Source organism: Adiantum capillus-veneris, chromosome 17 (assembly GCF_014529385.1).
Source record: "Adiantum capillus-veneris isolate H3 chromosome 17, ASM1452938v2, whole genome shotgun sequence".
NCBI classification, from domain to species: domain Eukaryota; kingdom Viridiplantae; phylum Streptophyta; class Polypodiopsida; order Polypodiales; family Pteridaceae; genus Adiantum; species Adiantum capillus-veneris.
Window position 1 is genome coordinate 154,421,120 of NC_140947.1, and position 21,646 is coordinate 154,442,765.

A 21,646-nucleotide genomic window follows, 5' to 3' on the forward strand; every position below is an offset into this window, starting at 1 on the left:
AGAAAACGTGTCAAATTTAATCGATTGTCCACCTTCTTTAAACTTTCGGACTTTCTTGCTTTTATCTTCCAGAAAGTCATACTCGTTGGCTTTATAAAAATCCTTCTTCCTTGCATAAAATCTGCTATCTTCAGAGTCTGAACTATTCGAAGACGAGTCCTCTGTAGAACTGTCCGAAACTGGGCGAGATTTAGACTTCTTTGCCTTTTTCTTGCCCTTTCCGAAGCTTTGCTTTTTGCTTCGCTTTTTCCCTTTTCTGTCTTCTTCGCCCAAGGCAGAAGAGCTAGAAGGACTATCAGAAGAAGAAGAAGAAGAAGAAGAATTGGGTACTCCTTCAAATCGCATACGCTTCTTCTGCTTTCTTGCCGAGGTAAAAGTAGAATGGTCATCACCCGACATGTTGCACCTCTTGTTGTAGCATCATCTCCATCATCGACTTGACCAAAGCCTCCATAGGATTAAGTGCAATCCGTGGCATAGATGGTAATGGGGGAGGATCGGGGAACAATCCTCCTGGTGTAGAAACTTCGTCTTCTCCAACTCCACTCTCATCACCTTCACGCAAAGTATCCATTCCGCTTCGGGTGATCACCATGCACAGAGTTCTTGGGGTTCTTTGGTTCTTGAGTTCTTGAGGTTCTTCTTGGCTTGCAATATGTGTGTAAGAAGGATTTTCTCCTACCCAAGCTCAACTCCTTCCTGCGGGTGCACCCCTTGGCGGCCTTGCGCTCACAATAAGGTTGCTTTTTCCCACCTCACGTCGATTGGCCTACCGCTAAGTGCAAGGTTCTCTCTCAATGAGTGGAAAAGAGGAACGAGGGGAAGCTGGACAAGCCCTTCTTTCTCGGGTTACCTGCCACTCTTCAAAAACACAGATTAGGGATCGACCCGCCCAAGTGGTCTTGGGTTAGTGCAACCACAAGAAGCAAAAAAAAAATTATTGTGGTTCTTGTTCTTCTTTCCTTGAGTGATGATACCGAACACTGCCAAAGAGCTCTAATACCAATGTAATGTGCAGCGGAAGTGAATGATTGTGTATGGCTCAGGATGAGTGATCAGTGGGTGCTCAAGGTTCCTTTGACTGACAGGAAGGGAGAGCCTTCCTTGACTTAATGAGAGAATGCACAATGACCAAAACAAGAGAGTGAAATGTGTCACAAACTGCTGACGTGTCAAAGCCTAAAGAATGGAGCCAACTTGCAGATGTTGGCCGAGGGGCCTAAACCCTAAGAGAACAAGTAACAGAAGAAGAAGTCCTACCAACTTATGGGGACCCCGTCCGATGGGGGCCCAGTGACATAAAGGAATTAAAATAAAGCCGGACCTACGCAAAAGCTGATGACGTGGCAGCTGTACGAAGATTTTCGAAAATTGCGCTCGTGGCAGGCTGTACGGATTTCCGCGTTTTGCGCTGGCTGATGACATGGAAAGCTGTACGGATTTCCACGTTTTGCGCTGGCTGATGACGTGGCAGGCTGTACGGATTTACGTAAATTACGCTGGCAGCTTTTTGGCTTTGCTTTTGGGCCATGCTTTTGAGTTTGAAGGCTTTTTTACTGTAAACTGCTTTCGGGACCTAGGGCCTTTAAATATGAGGTTAGGGCTCATTCTCTGGCATGCTTCCTGAAGAAGGTGCAGAGTCTGGAGTACCGGCTTGTACTGTGTTGATGCAATATAAAGAAATACCGAAAGGGGGTTTGGGGCCGATACTCTCTGGGGTGGAATTCCGCCACTCCGTGTCGTGTGTCGTCTCTCTCTCTCTCAGTTCAGTTGTTATTGAAGTGCTAGAAGTTTGTTCTTTTCTATTGGCATGTGGTGCCCGTCTTGTGATAGTGCTATCAGAGCATCAAGCGTGTGCTTTTCTGAAAGCATACCAGTCCCACAAAAGAGCAGAAAGAGCTATCCAGAAACTTGAATCTTCGCCCTCCACCCCGGACTTATTAGGCACTCCCACCCTTACTTCATCGCGCATCGGGCGAGCTTCATCGCTATGTCTTACAGGGCATAAGCCATAAAGAACCCAAGACTTGGAATTCATGGATTTAGCAAAATATTTGCAGTTTCTGCTCAACGAGCTTCACCACATTCTTTCGCAGCATCCTTAGCAAAATCTTCCGATGTTGCAAAGTTTTCAACAATTTTTGAGCTACATGTTACCCCCTCTGATGCCCCAGGTGGTACCTCCTCCTCCGGCACCAGAAAGTACAAGAGCTTCCAACCGGCAACCTTCTCAGCCGTCTGTTCCGATCGGGGGAGTCCAGGAATATTGTGCAGCCATCTGACCGTGATCTAGTGCAACCACCTTTGCCACCGCCATTGCCCCCACCTCCACCACCACAGCCACCAGGCTACAATGGTTGGAGCCCATATGGATACCCTTATTATCCATACCTGGGATATGCGCTTAACCAACCCAAAGATTTCAAAGATGGTGGCACGATAGTCAAATTTTTCACTTTTTCAAGGGTGAAAGATCGCAAGAAAGCATTGCAGTTCCTACAGCAATTCGACAACATCTATGCTTTGGGGAACTATACAGAAGAATCCAAGATTTCTCGAGCAGCGAGATTTCTTAAAGATAATGTTATGCAATGGTGGAGTTCAATCGCGACACAACCGCATGCTCCAAAGACCTGGCAAGCTTTCAAGACAATTTTTGCACGTAGTTACACGACTTCGATGTTTGAAGTCCGGATTTTGGCTGAGTGGGGCAACTTGAAAATGCTTGCCACCGAAACCATGGACCTGTATAACCAAAGGTTTCTCGACGTGTACCTTCCGGTGTCCTTTAAATTCATTCCCTTGGAGGACCAGTGCTAGCGCTACACCATTGGACTACCATCACCATTGCAGGAATATTGTCTCTCCAAGCAAGTCTCTACCATGCAAGAGCTTATGGACCATGCCGCGGTCGGCTACAAGCTCATGAAAGGAAAATTGGAGTTTACCACAGAGGAACCTCTGGCCACTAACCAGAACTCCCGGCATCAACGAACAAATTCTCGGGAATCCCGTGAAAACCAACCTCAACGGCCTCGTCTGACACAACGTCAACGAGATGCCTTGTTACAAGAAGGCCGATGCTTCGAATGTTTCCAAACAAGGCATATGTTCAATACATGTCCTGAGCGAGCCTCGACGTCCTTAGTGCAACCTTCTGCTCCCACAATAGAGAGATCCCTGGGGCCACCTCTGGCCAAGAAGGCTAGACCTGCTATTGGACTAGTACCCGATATTTATGGTATACACCTCGAGAGTTTTAATGAATTATGCAGAGCTTATGGAAAAGTCAACGGCTTGAAAGCCCTTATTTCTTTGACCCCGGAGCTATGGAGAACTTCATCCATCCAGAATTCTTGAAGCACATGCATTTTGATTATGATGCAAAGGGTGGAGAAATTGAAGCTGAGCTAGCCACGGCACCTCCAGTGACTATACAAGATTATCATGGAAAAGCCGATTTCCACATTATGAAGTTGGGCAATTGCGACGTTCTCTTGGGCATGCCCTGGCACGACAAGAATGATGCAACTCTCCAGGTCCGGAACCGAACCATCACCGTGATGCAGATGGGCAAGCCTATTGTCCTCAACGTTCGGTTGTTCGAACAAAACCCTAAATGACCTCTCTAGTTGTTTTCTAGTTAGATACTTTTGAACATTGTTTGAGAAAGTATTGTTTGAAATGGATGCTATCTGTTTTAAACCTGTCTTGGTGCTGATTTGAAATGTTTGACTCTGGTTTGAATACTGGTTTCATTGATTGGTTATTTTACTCTCGGGTGGAGAAGTGAGAAATACTGTTTTGGTATTGTTTAAACCTCGGAACAACGCAGGCCAATGCCTGGGGAGCATTTAGTTGTATGTTAGAAAACCTCGGAACGACGCAGGCCAATGCCTTCCGTTGTATGCAAAAAACCTCCAAACGACACAAGCCGATGCCTGGGAAGCGTTTGGTTGTATGCTTGAACCTCCAAGCAACGCAAATTGCAGTCTGGGGAGCGTTTGGTTGTACACTCATGACCCGGACCTTTTTAGGTTATTTGCGGGGGGTGACGAGGTAGTAATTGAGTAGCTTCATACCGCACACCATTTGTCTCGGGGGAGTGCTCAGCGGCGCTGTTTGTTGTGTCTTGTAACATGCATATGTAAGCATTTGTGTTGCATTGTGATGTGTCGATTACTGAATATTCCTAATTGGATGAGATTGCCTGGGTATGTAATTTTAGTGCATTAAGACACCCGTGGAAGATCAGTATGGTCTGGGTGTGATGGCTAATTTTACTGCGCCGGAATATCAAGAGTTCCGATCAGGACGAAAGGAGAAGCTAACTCCTTGATCAAAAGAGCCGAAAGGAGAATCTAACTCCTTAACAAAAAGAGCAAACTGATTGTCCCTCGGAATGTCCCTCATAATGACCCTCGGAAATTTTTGAGCTAACTTGAGTTGTTTTGCAGATATGCTGTAATCACGGACGATTACTCTCTTTCAAGAGGGGGAGATGTCATTGACATGTCAAAGCCTAAAGAATGGAGCCAACTTGCAAATGCTGGCCGAGGGGCCTAAACCCTAAGAGAACAAGTAACAAAAGAAGTCCTACCAACTTATGGGGACCCCGTCCGATGGGGACCCAGTTACAAAGGAATTAAAATAAAGCAGGACCCACCCAAAAGCTGATGATGTGGCAGCTGTACGGAGATTTCCGAAAATTGCGCTGACATGATGACGTGGCAGGCTGTACGGATTTCCGCGTTTTGCACTGGCTGATGACATGGCAAGCTGTACGGATTTTCGTAAATTATGCTGGCAGCTTTTTGGCTTTTGCTTTTGGACCAAATGCTTTTGAGTTTGAAGGCTTTTTTATTGTAAACTGCTTTTGGGGCCTAGGGCCTTTAAATATGAGGTTAGGGCTCATTCTCTCGCATGCTTCCTGGAGAAGGTGCAAAGTCTGGAGTACCGGCTTGTACTGTGTTGATGCAATATAAAGAAATACGGAAAGGGGCGCCAAGGTTTGGAGCCAATACTCTCTGGGGTGGAATTCCGCCAATCCGTGTCGCGTGTCATCTCTCTCTCTCGATTCAGTTGTTATTGAAGTGCTAAAAGTCTGTTCTTTTCTATTGGCACGTGGTGCCCGTCTTGTGACAGAATGCAAACTGAGTGAGTGCAAGAGAGTGCTAGAGAGAGAGAGAGAAGAGACAACACCAAATGGGGTCCCAAACCCACCTCCAACTGCCCCCCTCTCTATTGCTAGAGAGGTATTTGCCTTAGATTGCACAAAGTCTGGTACAATGCTTCTAGATGTTGTGGTACTTGACGACGATGACGATGTCAACGACGACGATGATATCGACGACGACGACGATGTCAAGGCTGAAATCTGAAATGCTAAGATCCAAGGCTATGGATCTACTACAACTACGAGGCAAGGGCTGATCTGCTACCGCCGAGGCCTACAATGGCAAAGAATGCAAAAAAGCTGACTGTTGGTGGCTGAAAACAGAAAACGCTGGCTGGTTTGGGCTGAAACTGAAAACGCTAGGCTGATCTGGGTGCTGGTGGAAAACCCGGCGAGGATCTACAACTGATGATGCTGGTTCTTGCGAGGCTAAGGGCTGAAAAGTGAAACGCTGGTCTTCAATGCTGAAAACGCTTGTCTTCCTTCTACAGAAAACGCTAGAGAGGCCTTAGGTGATGCCTATCTGCTAGTTGCCTGCCTCCTTGTGTCTTTGACTCTTCTATCTTCAACTGGCGCCCTAGCCTTACTTATATATCTTCCAACAAGTGGGTCGAGCAGGCATAATGATGGTTCCACGATTTGGTTAAAATGCATAAAGTCACTTATTAATGAAAATGACTTATAAGCGGTGGTTCACATGCTGTCCATACGGTAGTACATGCTCATGATGGGTACTGGCTACTTATGCTAATGATCCTGGGTTGTGCAATCAGAGGGTATGCAGCTACTCAAAGTGCATAGACATGCACGGCCTGCGCACAGGCTCACAAGGATGCCAAAACACTTCCTAGGCTACCTAAACCCTAGAAGTAGGAACAACTTGTCCACATGCACATAGGGTTAGATGTGCACGTGACAATGATTAGGCCTCTCGACAAGGAACTGCAAGTTGGTGAGAACCTTTTCTTCTTCTACTACTTCTAGGGTTTAGGCCCCTCGGCCACGATTTGCAAGTCGGCTAGGGTTAGGTCTTGGAAACCCTTACCGGCCAAGTCTTCAATGGCTTAGTACGTCAGCAATTTGTGACACCTTCTGCCATCAATCATAAACCTCTATGATCGCATGATTCTACAGTTACTTCGAATAATTCGGATCCTTGAATTATTTGACAAGTCGCCTAGCACAAGTGTCGACTTGAGGTTGTTTGTATTCCGATTTGTCAAGAGCTTTTGTCGTAGGCTTGCCTTGTCTTCTCCCAAATAATCAGAAGAAAGCTTGCCCTCATTAGCATCTCCGCCGGTGCTCTCCTATCCCCACTAGGATAGAATGCTCTTCAACCTCTCACAAAACAGTACTAGAATGGATGTGTTCCTCTCTCTCAAATTCATTGATGAGCCCATGTGTATTGTAGAATCGGGATCCTCCGTAGGAGGAGAATTGTTTGAGCTCTAATACCACTGTAGCCGGCTTGGACACCCAAGTGAGAATCAACGACAGAAACTTAACACTGGCACTGAAAAGAGAGAGAAGAGTTGACATAAAGCAGCACAGTTCAGCTTCCATATGCACTTGCCCCAAATTCTAGTACCCCTTTCATATTTCTTTTGTATTAATAGTTACAGAGTACAACTGCCAGAGGGAGCCGCTCTGCAATCTTCAACCATGCACGATCTTCCAAAGATCCCCTCAAGGCTTGCTTATAAAGGCACGCTAGGGCCCCTATAACTAGGCGCCCCCAAAAGCATGCAATTGCTAAAAAGAAAGCCTCAATGGCTGGCCGGAAAAGCACACCAAAATTCTACAATACGGCATGTAAGTGTAACACGCCGCAATTTGCGGAACCCTTCCACGTCAGCAGTATGGCCAAGTTTTTGCCACGTCAACAATCATCACTTTACCAATTTTTGGTCCCGCCCTCTACTTTGTCCACCCGGCCATATGCCACCATCATTAATTTTGTGACAGTTGACCAAGGGTTCAATGACACGGAAGTGCTTGGACCTACGTGTGAAAATATCAAAAATCATCCCCAAATCATTTTAAGGTTCAAAATTGTTTGCTCAAAAAGCAAGCTTTTTGACACTTATCTGTGTTTCAAAATATTCTATCAATCTCTTTAACGGTTGAAAATTTGAAGACACTGCAGAAATCAAAGTTGATACTCTCAACAAGCCCTACGCATTGACGTGAACGGATTTTGATTTTGATCACCTCCAAAAATTCAGGTTTTCGCGGTAAATTCAAGTTTCCGCCAAAAAGTTCAGCACATGGCTGATTGATGTTTCTTGGTACTCTTGTTGTTTTGTCACAGATAACAAGTCAAGGGAACTGTCTTGGACCAAGGAAGCATGGTTGCAACAGACATCCAATCCTATGGATGAGTAGAGAAGTATTGGTTGACACTTGTTTAGGAATCTATGTGGAGACTACTATTTGAACTCGTCTAAAATTGTTTAGTCCTGATTGAGTATATTTGGATCTAGTCAAATTTAACTCAACCAGTCTGACCTTCTTTCAACTTATTTGGACTTGTTAAACTCCCGTTGATATATCATGTCTACCGACCCATCTTAGACGATATTTCTTGACCCACTTGAGACACAGATACTACTAAGTGGTCTAGACCCAGTTTAACCAAGCGCCCGTGCTTACTGTTGGATGTCAACTTGAGAATGAGTTCTAACAGTCCCATTGAACGATTTGAATTCTATTACATGATCTGTTTCGCACATATTAGTTGACACTTCTATGTTTTCTTGTTTGGCGATTGCATATGTTTCCTTCTCCACTGATTGCATATACTCTATTTGTGGATTGCATAGATTTTATCTATAGATGGCTTGACATTTGTCATGCGTGACTGAGTAATTGCACATACAATACATCTAGTGCATCAAAGACATCTGTACAGAGGTCAGTGTGGCCTTGGATGCGATGACTAAATAGGACTAGTGTTGTTCAAGACAGACACATGAGATCCCATGGGGATAAGGATGTTAATTATTGATGAATGTAATCAAAAAGGCAATGAGAATCTCTGTTATTGCAAAGCAATCATTTCAGAAAATACTCATGAATTGATTGCATGTTAACAGTGTCTGCTCAGCTTTGGTGAGGTATGTTACAACTTGATGACATGGCATAGCCACTCCATAGGACACAAGAGCAACAGAGCCAAAGAGTAAATTCAGAGCAGAACAGCACAACCTGGGCATATCGCTTGCCCTCCGTAGAGCTTACTGATAAAATATATGATCCATCAATGAGCCAAAACTCATATTGCAGGGGGGATATAAAATTTTCTCTCACAGAAAAAGAATTATAGACCAAAAAAAGGATGTGACAACTTCCGAGATCAGTCACCCCAAACCACAAAATGACCTTCAATGAGGTTGAAAAGAATGAGGTTTTGGGTTGTTTTTAGGCGAGCGCGCGCGGAGAGAGAGAGAGAGAGAGAGAGAGAGAGAGAGAGAGAGAGAGAAGATTTTGTACCCCTGTGCCAGTGTCGCACACAATAACATCGTTGGACACGTGATGAGCTGCACCATTCCTCTGTTGCGCCATCTCGTCATCAAATACATGGCAGATCGCCCATTGTAGTTCAGGGATTTTAGATTTTCCATTTAATATTCCCAGCAAATAAAACCTATTTTCGATGCTTATAATGTGATCTCAAAATAGTAAAGTACAACAAGAAAGAAATGTTAAAGAATTTGAATACTAGTTCTGAGGGGGGGTGTAAATGTATGTGTGTGTGTGTGTGTGTGTGTGTATAGAGACTTCCTTCATCGTGTGTCAGTCTGTATGCGGTTCTGTTTTCCTGGGGTTGTCTTTCACAAAAGGTTTTGGGCATTTGGCATTTTTTTACCGTCACTGCAGCGTTTTGCGGTCTTCTTTATGTGGGTCAGATACTGGGCTTACTGGACTTTGTGGAGTCAGCGTAATGCTTACATGTTCCATCGTACTCATGCATACCCATTCCCTCTCTTCAAGCTTTCTCTTAGGCAATCGTTACGGTTTGCTTTGGAAGTTGGTGATATCACCTCAAAGATGCATCAGCTTTCTTATGAATGTTTTTAGCTACTCTATACAGCTGAGTAGTTATGTGTTCTTCCCCTTGTATATGAATCTTTTAGTGGGTTTTCCTCGCTTTGAGGTTTCCCACTAGTAAACTAATCAAATCGATTTACAAAAAAAAAAGTGTGTGTGTGTGTGTGTGTGTGAGAGAGAGAGAGTGAGAGTGAGAGAGAGAGGGAGAGACCAACCAAACACTAAAGCCTTTGCCACTTACATGCCACAAATGGTTGCCTTGATTGATTTAATGTGCAAATGGTGCCACTTCAAAAACCGCAGTAGAAGTGTACCTTTGATCTCATGTTGTAGCACCGTTCCACGAAGATTTTCCAATTGGAATTTGGCGTTAGCCGAGTTGGCGTTAGCCGATGTGCGAAGAAAAAGAATTTGCAAATTATTATATTTAAAGATGTAGAGATATGCATATCGTGTATGGGGATACTTGTGCCCATGAAAATATGCAGGTATGGCATGGAATTGGCATCGTCCTCAACATTATCTACAATCCCATAGGAAATGTGCCCTTCGCTCTTTTATTTCCGACTAGTATTAAAGGGAGACTTATGCTTCCTCCATTGTTGGAGAGACTTTCTTGTTATAGAATTATTGCAGTTGTACAAAGAAGAATCCATTTAATCTTATCTAGGCTTGTGAGAATCTTGTTGATATGGATGCCATCAAGTATCCAACTCTCCATGTACCCATTTATTGGACATCATAGAAGCCAACTATCCCCTCACTCCTTGAGTCCTTGTCATCTTCATATACAACCTTTCAAATACATATGATGTAAATTGATTGCTTTGATGTGAAGATGATATAAATTGAGCTAAGTACTTTTGAGGACACATAAATAATATCAAAATAATGAGTATCAATGCACCTTTTGTGTTGATAGTATCTTGAGGTTTTGTAGCCTCAAAGATTTTCCCAATCTTTAGGAGAAGTTACTACAGTGTTGAAGGATAATTCATTCCTTCCTCGTCATTCTCCTGGTGTTCTTTCAAGTCCTAACATCGTCAACTATGGTCTTTGTTGATTGCAATGATGGTCTTTCTTGTGGTGGCAATCACTCATCACCCCTATTCTTCTTTTGCTCAAATTGGGTCTTATTGGGGGGCACATAGGACACATGAGGATAGGGATCTTAGTTTCTTTTGATTTGCCATCCTATTGGTTTTATTAGGAGTGTTGCCAATGCTTGTTGAAAACCCTACATAATTATACTACTAATAGTACTGCTTAAAGTGCCTTACCATCATCCTTATTATCCTTAAGAAAAAAGCCTTTTAGGCTATCACAATAGACAAAGTGTTCCACGACAAGATATTTTAGAAGGGAGGGATTCTCTAAGACACTTTTTGCGAGGCAAAGAGCGCCACACTTGGCATATCTGTCCACAAGCGGACCAGCACTACATTATGTCTTGCTCTAAAACCACTAGCCTATAATCTCATGGCATATTCACTTTCCCTAGCCAATGGCTCCAATTAGAGCACATCCTCTTGCGGTGCACACATTTGTCGCTACATCTAGAGGGATGTCATCATGTTGCATTTTCTCAAAACATTATAGAGCATGTGGCCCTTCCCATTATGAAATAACCTTCAAACCAAAGAACTCCAAGGGGATAATGTTTCCTTCTCAAAAAAAATTCAGCTCAAGAAAGAGCATGATACTTGGCATAGATGTCAACTAGTGGATTGCCTACACTACAGTATGATCTAACAGGGCATGCCTTGAAAAGTCATCATGAGCCTTGTACTTAATGAAGAGCATCACATGTAATACATATAACCATGAGAATCCCACACTATGCACATATGAAAACAACTTGGAGCTTTTTGACTTTGCCTCAATTGGGTACGCATATTTTCAATCTATGCAATCCAAAAGGAAATAGTTTGGATAGTAAACTGATCAAAAAACCTCATGTGCACCAAGTGTAAGTGTACCTCATTTTAGTACATGTGGAACAAAGCATTTCCATGCACAACATCCTTTTCCAACCAACTCTAACTAGCAATCTCATCCTAACTTTCCATTCATGATATCTTTTTCTAACCACCCTCAACAAGCAATGTCATCCTAAACCTTTCTACCTCTCTCAAGTTCTTGACTAATACCACACACCTTCAAGATGCATGTATAGGTGATTACATTTGGAGTGCATCCAAAGCCATGTGCAAGAGTCAACAATCATCTCCTAGAAGAGTGAGGTGAGTTTTCAGCCCCATATGCATCCCATATCTTATATAAGGACCCCTTTATAATCGGTTTGATTATTAATACAAGCTATGGAACTTTAAAATTCACTCATTATGAGTGTCTCATTGTTATATTCTCACGTATCCAATAATTGGGATTAGTACCTTGAGAAGATTGGTACCTCCTTTTCCCATTAAGCTCTTAGTTGACCATATCATAGTGTAGTCCCTTCATAGTCTATGTGCCATTGATTGAGTCTCACCAAAGTGGGTTGCCCACTTAATTAGGAGATATTGCTCAAATTGGGAGTGTTTGGAGAAATACTTCATTCGTGCGCAAGAGATGAAGATAGATGATGAGATAAGCTATCCACTTGATTTTTTCATTTCCATAGCCGTGGGATACATTGTACTATTGTTCATAATTCGACACCAAATGGTACGCTAGTGTACAACGATATCACTAGTTCTCTTCCTTTAGTTAGAAGAAGTGCATATCCACTTGCTTTTCTCATTGCCACCGTTGTGGAATACATTTTGTACTATTCTTCATAATTCTGCACCAAATGGCACGCTAGTGTACAATCATATCACTAGTTCTTTTCTTTTAGAAGAAGTGCATTGTAAGACTATGGATAGCTCACATCATGGCAAAGCTCACTATGTGCAAAAAGAAAGCAAACAAAGGAAAGGTTGTTCTTGGCAATCTGAATATGGAAAATATGGCAAGAGAGATAAATCATGTGATAGATCAAAGTCTCGTAGTAAAAAGGGCATTCAATGTAAGTTGTGTGAGAAGTATCGCCACATGAAGAAAGGTTGTCATGCATAGAAACGTGAGAAAGGCAAAAGCAAAAGCAATGACAATAATGGGAAAGAGGAAAAGAGTAAAATTTCAATGAAATTCTAAGAAATCAATCTAGTCATTGATTATGATGACGCACACGACATCAATTTGTTAACAAAGTCTATGGATGTGTTATATGATACACAAGAGACTCTATGTTTACAAAGTTTGTTGTCAAACAAATTTCTAGTCAGTGGTGAAGTGTCAATAAGCGGATCTTGGATTTTGGTGCATCTCTTCATGTGACCCCACACAAGGAGTGGTTTACTCATTATAAAGAGATTGTTGGTTCCGTCACATTGCTATGCTTGTGACATAGTTGGCATTGGTGACATTACTATGGTTTTGTTGAATGACACTAGATTTGTCATTCACAATGTTCGTCATGTGCCATGTTTGACTCACAATTTGATTTCAGTTGGCAAGACTTGATGATTTGGGTTATAAAGTCGCTTTCTGTCAGTAATCCTCACATATATCCGAAGGCAACTTGTTGCTTGCTAGTGGTTCTAAAGTTCTCTCTTTGTATCCTCTTTATGTGTCTAACAAAAACAATGTTCTTTTGGTAATCAACTTGCCAAATGTGGCTTTGTAGCGACATAGATATTTGGGACATATGTCCAAAAAAGGAATAAAAAATCTTTCTTGTTTGGACTATTTTCTTGGTTTATCTTTGTTTTTTGAATTTTCATTTTTGTGAGCATTGTCATTATGGGAAGCAAACACGTGCTCCTTGTAATATGTCATTTTGAGCAAAAGAGGAGACCCTTAGAGCTTGTACATAGTGATATATGCGGCCTCATGCTGACTCCGTCCCTTGGTCGCTCATCTTATTTTTTGATATTCATAGATGACGCAACACACAAAGTTTGGGCTTATGCATTAAAGTTGAAGGATGAGACGTTCTCTTGCTTTAAGAGATTCTTGTCAAGTGTTGAAACTCAGTTTGGTAAGAAGCTAAAGGCTTTATGCTTAGACAATGGTGGAGAATACATATGTAAAGAGTTTGCTAACTTTTTCACAAGAAGAGGAATTAAGCATGAGTTCACTGTTCCTTATACCCCAGCTTAAGACGGTGTTGGTGAGAGAATGAGCAAGACGATTCAAGATAGATTCATGTATATGCTATCTATGCAAACTTGATACAAGGTTTTGCAAAAGTGCTTTACACAACAGTTTATTTGATCAATAGATCACCACATGCATCATTGCAATTTCATGTGCCTGAGGAGTTATGGTTAGGACATAAGTTATTGTATGACAAACTCAGGACATTTGGCTGTGAAGCTTATGCACATGTACCTAAGGATTTTCATTTCTAAGCTAGATCCAAAATCTTGAGAATGCATCTTTATTGGCTATGGATGGTCAGTTTGGCTATCATTTGTGGGTCCAAAGAGTTGATATGTTATCCATAGCAGGACTAAGATGCATAGATAGCTAGTAAAAGAGGTTGAATTCTGAAAGGTCACATTCTCTGATGTAACACCTCCTATACAGACAGCTCAAGAGCATACTGTTCCACAAGTGAGCGCTCTAGATGATAGAGCTACTAAGCAAGCTAATACTAGTCTGCTAAGAAACTCTAAGAGAGCCTTGCATCCGCTATAGTTGTTCATTCCTGACGTGGATTTTGTGTTTCGCTTATAGATAGAGGCTCACCTTCTTACTACAAAAAGGACAACTAGCCAAGGATAATATTCAGTGGAAACTTGCAATGAAAAGTGAGCTATCAAGCATCAAAAAGAACATTACTTGGGATTTGGCTCCATTGTCAAAAGGTAAGAAAGCATTGCCTCATAAATGGGTCTATAAATGTTGGAACATACAAAGCTCGGTTAGTAGCTAAAGGATTCAAGAAAGAATATAACATAGATTTTGAGGAAATCTTTTCTTCAGTGGTCAAGATGGAGATGCTAATATTTTTGCTTGGATTAGTTGCTACACAGTGGACTTGGAGCTAGTTCACATAACATATTTCTTACATGGCAATCTTGATGAGGAAATTTTTATGCAGCAACTTGAAGGGCTTGTGCAAAAAGGCAAGGAACATTTGGTGCGCCGAATAAAGAAGAGTCTTTATGGTCTAAAGCAAGTACCCAGGCAGTGGTATCATAAGTTTGATGCTTTTATGAAGTCCCAAGCATTTTCCCGTAGTATTGAGGATCCGTGTCTTTATGTGAAAATACCATAGAATGGACAACTAATTGTGTTGATTTGGGTGATGTTAATCATATTTTGGGTATGCACATTACTTGAGATTGTAAGAACAAATTGTTATACATGTTTCAGAAAGAGTATGTGCAAAAATTGTTGATCATTTCAATATGCAGAAGGGGAAGTCAGTGACTATTCCATTGCTTGCATATTTGAAACTCGGCAAGAATTATTGTCCCAAATCTGTTGAGAAAAAGGCCGCAATGGCTAAGGTTCCTTATGCTTTAGTTTGTGGCACCCTCATGTATGCCAAGGTGGCTACAAGACCTGACATTGCATATGTAGTGGGAGTTGTGAGCAGGTATATGTCCAATCCGGGAAAGAATCATTGGGATGCTTTCAAATTGATTCTCAGATACTTGAGTGGCACATCGGAGAGACAATTATGTGATGATCGTGAAGAGTTATCCATTTGGGGATATGCTGACAATGATTATGCATGATGTGTTGACAATTGTAAATCAATGACTCGTTGGATCTACACTTTTGCTAGTTCTGTTATTTCTTGGAGATCCGTTCTTCAAGACTTACTACATCAATTTCCACTAAAGAGTCATAATATGTCACTTTGAGTGAAGCATGCAAAGAAGCTATATGGCTTACTCGTCTAGTGGGAGATCTTTGACTAGAGCAAAATATACTAGTTCTTCATTGTGACAGTTAGAGTGCTATTCCCTTGGCTAAGAAACTGTTGTTTTATGCAAGGATAAAACACATTGATGCACGTTATCACTTCAGTCATATTTTTCCTGGTAGCAAACAAGAAGTTAGATACATACATTAGAGAACACAGTGGATGTGTATCACCTACTTCAGTCATATTTTTCCTGGTAGCAAACAAGAAGTTAGATACATACATTAGTGATACACAGTGGATGTGTATCACTAAAGAGTCATAATATGTCACTTTGAGTGAAGCATGCAAAGAAGCTATATGGCTTACTCGTCTAGTGGGAGATCTTTGACTAGAGCAAAATATACTAGTTCTTCATTGTGACAGTTAGAGTGCTATTCCCTTGGCTAAGAAACTGTTGTTTTATGCAAGGATAAAACACATTGATGCACGTTATCACTTCAGTCATATTTTTCCTGGTAGCAAACAAGAAGTTAGATACATACATTAGAGAACACAGTGGATGTGTATCACCTACTTCCTTGCTAGTGAGCGGGGATAACAAAGTCTATAGGGGGAGGGTGTAAGGTTCCCAACCCAAAGATTGGGAAAACTTGATAGTTACTCGTTCCTTTTTTTCTTAGGTTCCATTGAAGACACTTTACTCCAACCTAGAGAAGCAAGGATATGAGCAATAGAAGTGAGGGAAGCCTCCATCCTTCATGGTCATGGATGCCAAGGTCCTACACCACAAGCCAAGTCGATAACCCAAAGGTTATGATAGGAGCTAAATCCTATCACATCTAGATTAAACTCTCTACATACTTAGGATCTATAGTTGATTCCTTTTTCCCCTCTTTTAAGAAGCACGACCACCACCCATAAACTTCTAGATGGTGAGAGACTTAACCTTAATTAAGAGCTAGTCTTGTGAAAAGTACATGACTAATTGAGTCCATCAATCCATACACATAGTTCCACGATATTAGTCTCCGACTTGCCACCCTGCACTCACCCACTCTTTTTTGTTTTTTAATTACTACATTGTAGTTCCACGATATTAGTCTCCCACTTGCCACCCTGCACTCACCCACTCTTTTTTGTTTTTTAATTACTACTACATTGTTTTTTATATACGATGAGGGTTCCTTTATAAATTTTCACCACATTTTCATTCCTAGAGCCTTGCAAACATCACCCATGCAATTGCTTCTCAAATATGTTCTCATGAAGACAATCCCATCCTTTAACCAAATGAAATATCCATTGTTATGAGCTTTCCACTACCCGTAGAATTTCTCTTTTTAACCAGTAGCCTATACAAAGGTTTTATTGTTTTGTTAACTGATGAAGCTATCAATATCTTTCCCTTTTGCTAGTCACTAGGGGCACTCACTCGCGGTGAGATACAAGGTCTGCTTACCACAACTTATTCTCCGCTAACCATGATATGTCCTCGCTAATCACGAGTTCTATCTAGGCCTTATCAGTAACTTCCTTTTCAAGGGATGGCTTTTAGTAGTGATAAAATAGGTTTGCCTTATGTTAAAACACCTTTTCAACTTGATTTAAAAAATAGATGCTTGTCTCTCATGATGATAATCTATTTCTTGATCATTTTTGGGATATTCCAAGTTTCCCATAATAAGGTCAAATTTAGTATGAGCAATGAAAAAACTAAGAATTCGACTCACTAAGACAGGTGTGGATGCAACAACAACATGTAGTTGAGAGTGACCATCATCAACTTTATTCACCATTGACATAGGTTGAGGGTTCACTGGAGCTTCAAGCACGTTGTTGGAACTTCACATTCTTCCTTGGTAGGACCATCTCTCACACAGTACACAAAAAATGCAAAAGGATATTGTACTAGAATCAATCAAAATCACTTTGGATCTTGATTGCAACAAGGAGGTCCACAAATACAAACCTCAAAAGATATATGACTCTAGTGTGAGGTTTATGCATCTATATATCTAAAAATACATCTTACCCCATGCACAACCACAAGTAGAATGGAAACCATGCTTCACATGTCACTTTCAAGTGATTGGAAAGGGGAAAATTAAGGAGGAATAGTTATATCATGGAGGGTGAAAAGTGAATAAAATCCAACAAAAATGAGGGATTCTATTCTGTAATTACCCCCCCCCCCCCGTTCTCTCTCTATCTATCTATATATATATGTGTGTGTGTGTGTGTGTGTGTGTGTGTGTGTGTATATATACACACACACACACACATGTGTATATATATATACCTCTCTCTCTCTCTCTCTCTCTCTCTCTCTCTCTCTCTCTCTCTCTCGTGTTAGAGAAAAACCGGGCTCCTATGTATTTTAAACGGTTGAAATTGTAAAATCTTGGTTAGATTTTGAGCTTACCTTTAAGAAAATTGGGAAATTTAGGCACGTTTTAGTGTAATTACCTCCAAAGGGTGTTGTCCTAGTGGTTAAGGTGAGGGCCTTTAGGCACACCCACTATGGTTCAACCCCTGCGGACATGAGGTGTGGGTGAGTAGGCACAATCCTCTAAACTAGCTCATGCAAGCGAATCGGCAAAAAGAAAACCGGAAAATTTACACAAATTTAGTGTAATTACTGGCAAAAGCTTCAATATTTGACCTTAACACCGGGAAAATTTTAAGTTCACCCTTATTTTCACCACTTAGGAAAAATGTATTTTTCGAGCATAAACAATTGGTGTGTGTGAAAAGGACGTACGCATAAACAGACAAATGAAGACATGTATACACGTCCGCCCACACTCCACACTCCATGTGTGAATGTGAAGGGAATCATAGTTGCAAGTCAAAATACTGAGCTAGATTCTTTTCACATGAGGAAATATCTTGAAAAAAAAGGGCAGTTAATTGTAATAGCTGTAACCGTATATGCCATTAATCGATAATGCAATGATTGGTCTGCTTAAGCTATATGACTGATTATAATTTTTGTGACGGTGCCCACTTAGGGCGTGTCCGCACGGCTGGGGTAGATCCCCTGCCGCTCGTAAGCAATTTTGGCATTTTATGCTTAACGGCTTTTGCACGTGAAATATCCAATGATGTACGAAGCACGGGTAGGAGACTGGGTTTGCCCACTCTACCAATTTCGGCAGAGTTGGGTTTTGCAAGCTTCGTTTGCTGACACTTGCAGGCAAGGGTAGCACGACACCCCTGCGAAACTGCTCTTACCTAATCTAGATAGAAGTTTAGGAGAGCAAGAAGTGTGATGGCTTTTTGGCAATTGCACGAAATGGCAAATTAGAATATATTGTTCGATGCCTTTGCCATGCATGGTGATGGAGCTTTAGGTAAGCGCATGTGTTTATAAATTTCCCTTCAAGGTTAGGCATTGGAGGGCAAGCCCTCCATTTGCTGTACTTTCTCAGGCAGAATGTCTACTTGCAATCAACGGATGGCCACCACGTCAAGCACGTGTAATTTGTGTAAGTGACAAGCCAATCATACCACTACAAGTCAGCACACAGAATGCTGCGAACTGCAGACAACTAAGCGTCAAGAATATTAGCACTGCAAGGCAATCATGGCTGTCCACATTAGCTCACGGAATTGAGGATTGCATGTGTTGTCTGCAGCATTGATTGCGTTAACTGGTCCTCCTCCCCTTGACCTTGAAGGCCGGGAATGGTCCCCTGCTAACCATTCCTTGTTTTTAGGGCTCCCGCCATGGCTCCCGGCTCTGCGTCGACGATCGCCGCTCTGAAAACAGGGAATGGTCAGTATCGGACCATTCCCTACACCTTCTTCTACCTCTACTCTACATGCATGAACCTCTTGCTTGATCACGCCACCCTGCACAATCAGTACAACATTATCAATATTACGATGATGATGGGGAAAAGTGAAGTCAGCTCATTTCAAATACGTGTTGGCCGGTTCGGATCTTGTCACTGGACACACACATTTACCGCCTTGCCAGTTACCACCCCCCCATCCCCCTCAGGACTAAGTGGCACGGCCATGGGAGGGTGGGATCTACGACGGGGGCATTGTGGGCCGTAGATTCCAGTGGCGACGTCAAAAGTAAATTAGAGTACCTTACATTACTTTAAAAAGTACCTTAAAAAGTAATGTAGGGTACCCTAATTTACTTTCGACGTCCGTCCCTAATTTACATGTTTTAAATAAATTAGGGCTCCCATGTTTCACAACGCACACATGGCGTAGTGGTTAAGATAGACGTCTCTCATGCGTGAGATCTCCGGTTCAAATCCGACGTACTGCCGAAATGTGGGTACCCTAAATTACTTTTTACCTTAAATTACTAAAGTAATCTAAAGTACCCACATTTGGGATCTACGACCCACAATGCCCCCTCCGTAGATCCCACCCTCCCATGCCCGTGCCACTTAGTCCTGAGGCCCGAAACCCCCCCCCCTCCCGGTCACGTACAAGTGGGCTCTGGTGCCCACTTGCAGTGTGACATGCTCCTGACGGTGGCGCCATCCACAATATTCCGAGGGCTAGGAGTTTTCATCAACATGCAGAGGGAAAGAAAGAGTCTGTGTGCCCGACCTTTGCAAGGGATTTCTCGTGCTTTGGACTCCCCTGTGATTCATATGGGAGCTTGCCATCCTTCCGAGGTGACAAGAAGAGCAGCGGAACTGTGTTTGCAAAGTCACTCGTGTTCATCCAAAGGGAGGATGAGGGGAAGCAACAGCGAAAATGTGGTTGCAAAGATTTCCAGAGGCTAGTAGTGGTGGCGAAGTGTCAGGCTGTTGGTAAGAATGGCTTAAAAGCGGAGGAAATTCATGGAGAGATTTTACCTGTCCCGCAAGAAACCATCTCTGTGTGGGCATCCCGGGTTCTAACTCTAAACTAGAGGCTTTACAAGGCAAGGAGATTGCAGAGGATCAAACTAGCGTTGAAGAAGAGGACATCTTTGAAGCAGAACCACCCCCAACAAATGCGCTTTTACTCATGTCAAGCAAAGTAGCATCTGCGAGTCTTGGTGCCTCCCCCTTCCATTAAAATCACCTTGATGCGTAGCACCTCTAGTGCACCTGTACATTGCAGAAGAAAAAGTGAAGATGTTATAGATGACAACGGCCAGCTGCAGCCATCGGACTACGCAGATCATACAACTGCCAATATGGATGCAAAATGGCAGCCTTCTGTTCTCATCTCAGTAGAGGACCTAGCAAAGCTGTCCAATGCGACAAAATCAGACTTGCAACGCTGCAAGTATGTCCCTCGTAGCTTGTCACGCAGCTCAAGCAATCGAGCAGAGGATACAAAGGCATCTTCAGCTACACAAGAAGTGAAGGTGGTGGCGGGAGGGCATACTGCTTGTGTAGAAAACAGCATTCTGGAAGAGCACAACGATGAGCTTCATCTTATAAGTGAGGCATTGTCAAGGAGAAGATCATCAGATTTGGAGACACTGAAAGTGTCTTTGGATATAGTCCCGGAGACATGGCTATGGGAGGCGTGAGCGGTCACAAGGAATTAGGAGCAGAAGGAGAAAACAGGTAGTGGGAGGAGGTTAGAGATGAAGCAAGCTGGGGGCCCAGTAGCAGGTGGTTGGATGGGGAGCTTGAAGCAGCACTGTGGAAGAACTGCCAGGTAGGTGACTCCGAGCGGCCTCCACAAATCATCAACGGAGCCTTCACTCGCAATGACTCTTGTGCAAATCAAGCTCTTAATGCCGAGGTTGAGGCAACTCTACGGAGATGCTGCAGCTTGGTAGTGTCTCATTCGTCACAAGATTTGTAATGAGAGTCGAAAACCACTAAACATCGGGCTTGAACTCGCTGTAGCTGAGTTCAAAGTTTATGGGTCTAATTGCATTCGGGAGGAAACAATAGAGGACAACGTAAAGCAAGCAACAAATAAGGATGAGAAAGCCTCTCACCAGGGAAGCAATGTGTGTTGGCCACTTCGCATCTTGTCACTTGTGGGTGCCTTTAATACAAGTGACCGCTAGCGCTCACTTGCAGTGTGACATGCTCCTGACAGTGGCGCCATCCACAGTATTTGGAGGGCTTGGAGTTTTCGTCAACAAAGAAAGAAAGGTGCAGCCAGGCAACTTGCAGATTTGATTTGGATGCAGGCACGAGGTGAAATGGGAGTGCTCTCCATCGGCCCTTGGAGGTGTGGAAAGAAAACAATACCTACTACCCTCCTAGCTCTCAGGGCGTCAATCCTCCCCCGTCCTTTGATCTGCTACCCTTCCCGACTGTGAGCGTGCTCCACTGGCCTATACAGGCGTCAAAAGAGAACAGCATTTGCTACCCTCCTAGCTCTGAGGGCTCTGCGCCACTCCCTACAACTACCAGAAAAAAAAAACGCTTATGGTGTTTGAGAAAGGGCGGCAATGGCCTCACAAGGAACTTTGGACATGTTACCATATAGCAACACCCATTGAGTTTTGTGTACTTCTTAGATAGAACTAGAAACTTTAGAGCTTTTTTCTAGATGGATCTAGCAAAATTATTATTTTACAGAATTTCCTATATGGTGAGTTGTAGTTTGCTATATGGAAC

General features: G+C 42.6%; 1 protein-coding gene and 1 pseudogene across 2 annotated transcripts in view; one reads left to right on the forward strand and one right to left on the reverse strand.

Moving 5' to 3' along the window:
- ARP2 (actin related protein 2) overlaps positions 1 to 8,815 on the reverse strand; it is a 184,693-nt gene extending 175,878 nt beyond the window's left edge. The window contains exon 1 of one of the 2 annotated variants that reach the window (XM_086487662.1): positions 8,669 to 8,815. In XM_086487662.1, the coding sequence (XP_086343788.1) occupies positions 8,669 to 8,740 (72 nt within the window). In that variant the 5' untranslated portion in view covers positions 8,741 to 8,815. The remainder of the gene's footprint in view (positions 1 to 8,668) is intronic. The other variant, XM_086487660.1, reaches the window with a different exon arrangement.
- Positions 8,816 to 14,021: 5,206 nt separating this feature from the next.
- Positions 14,022 to 21,208, forward strand: LOC147438361 (uncharacterized; annotated as a pseudogene).
- Positions 21,209 to 21,646: the final 438 nt, after the last annotated feature.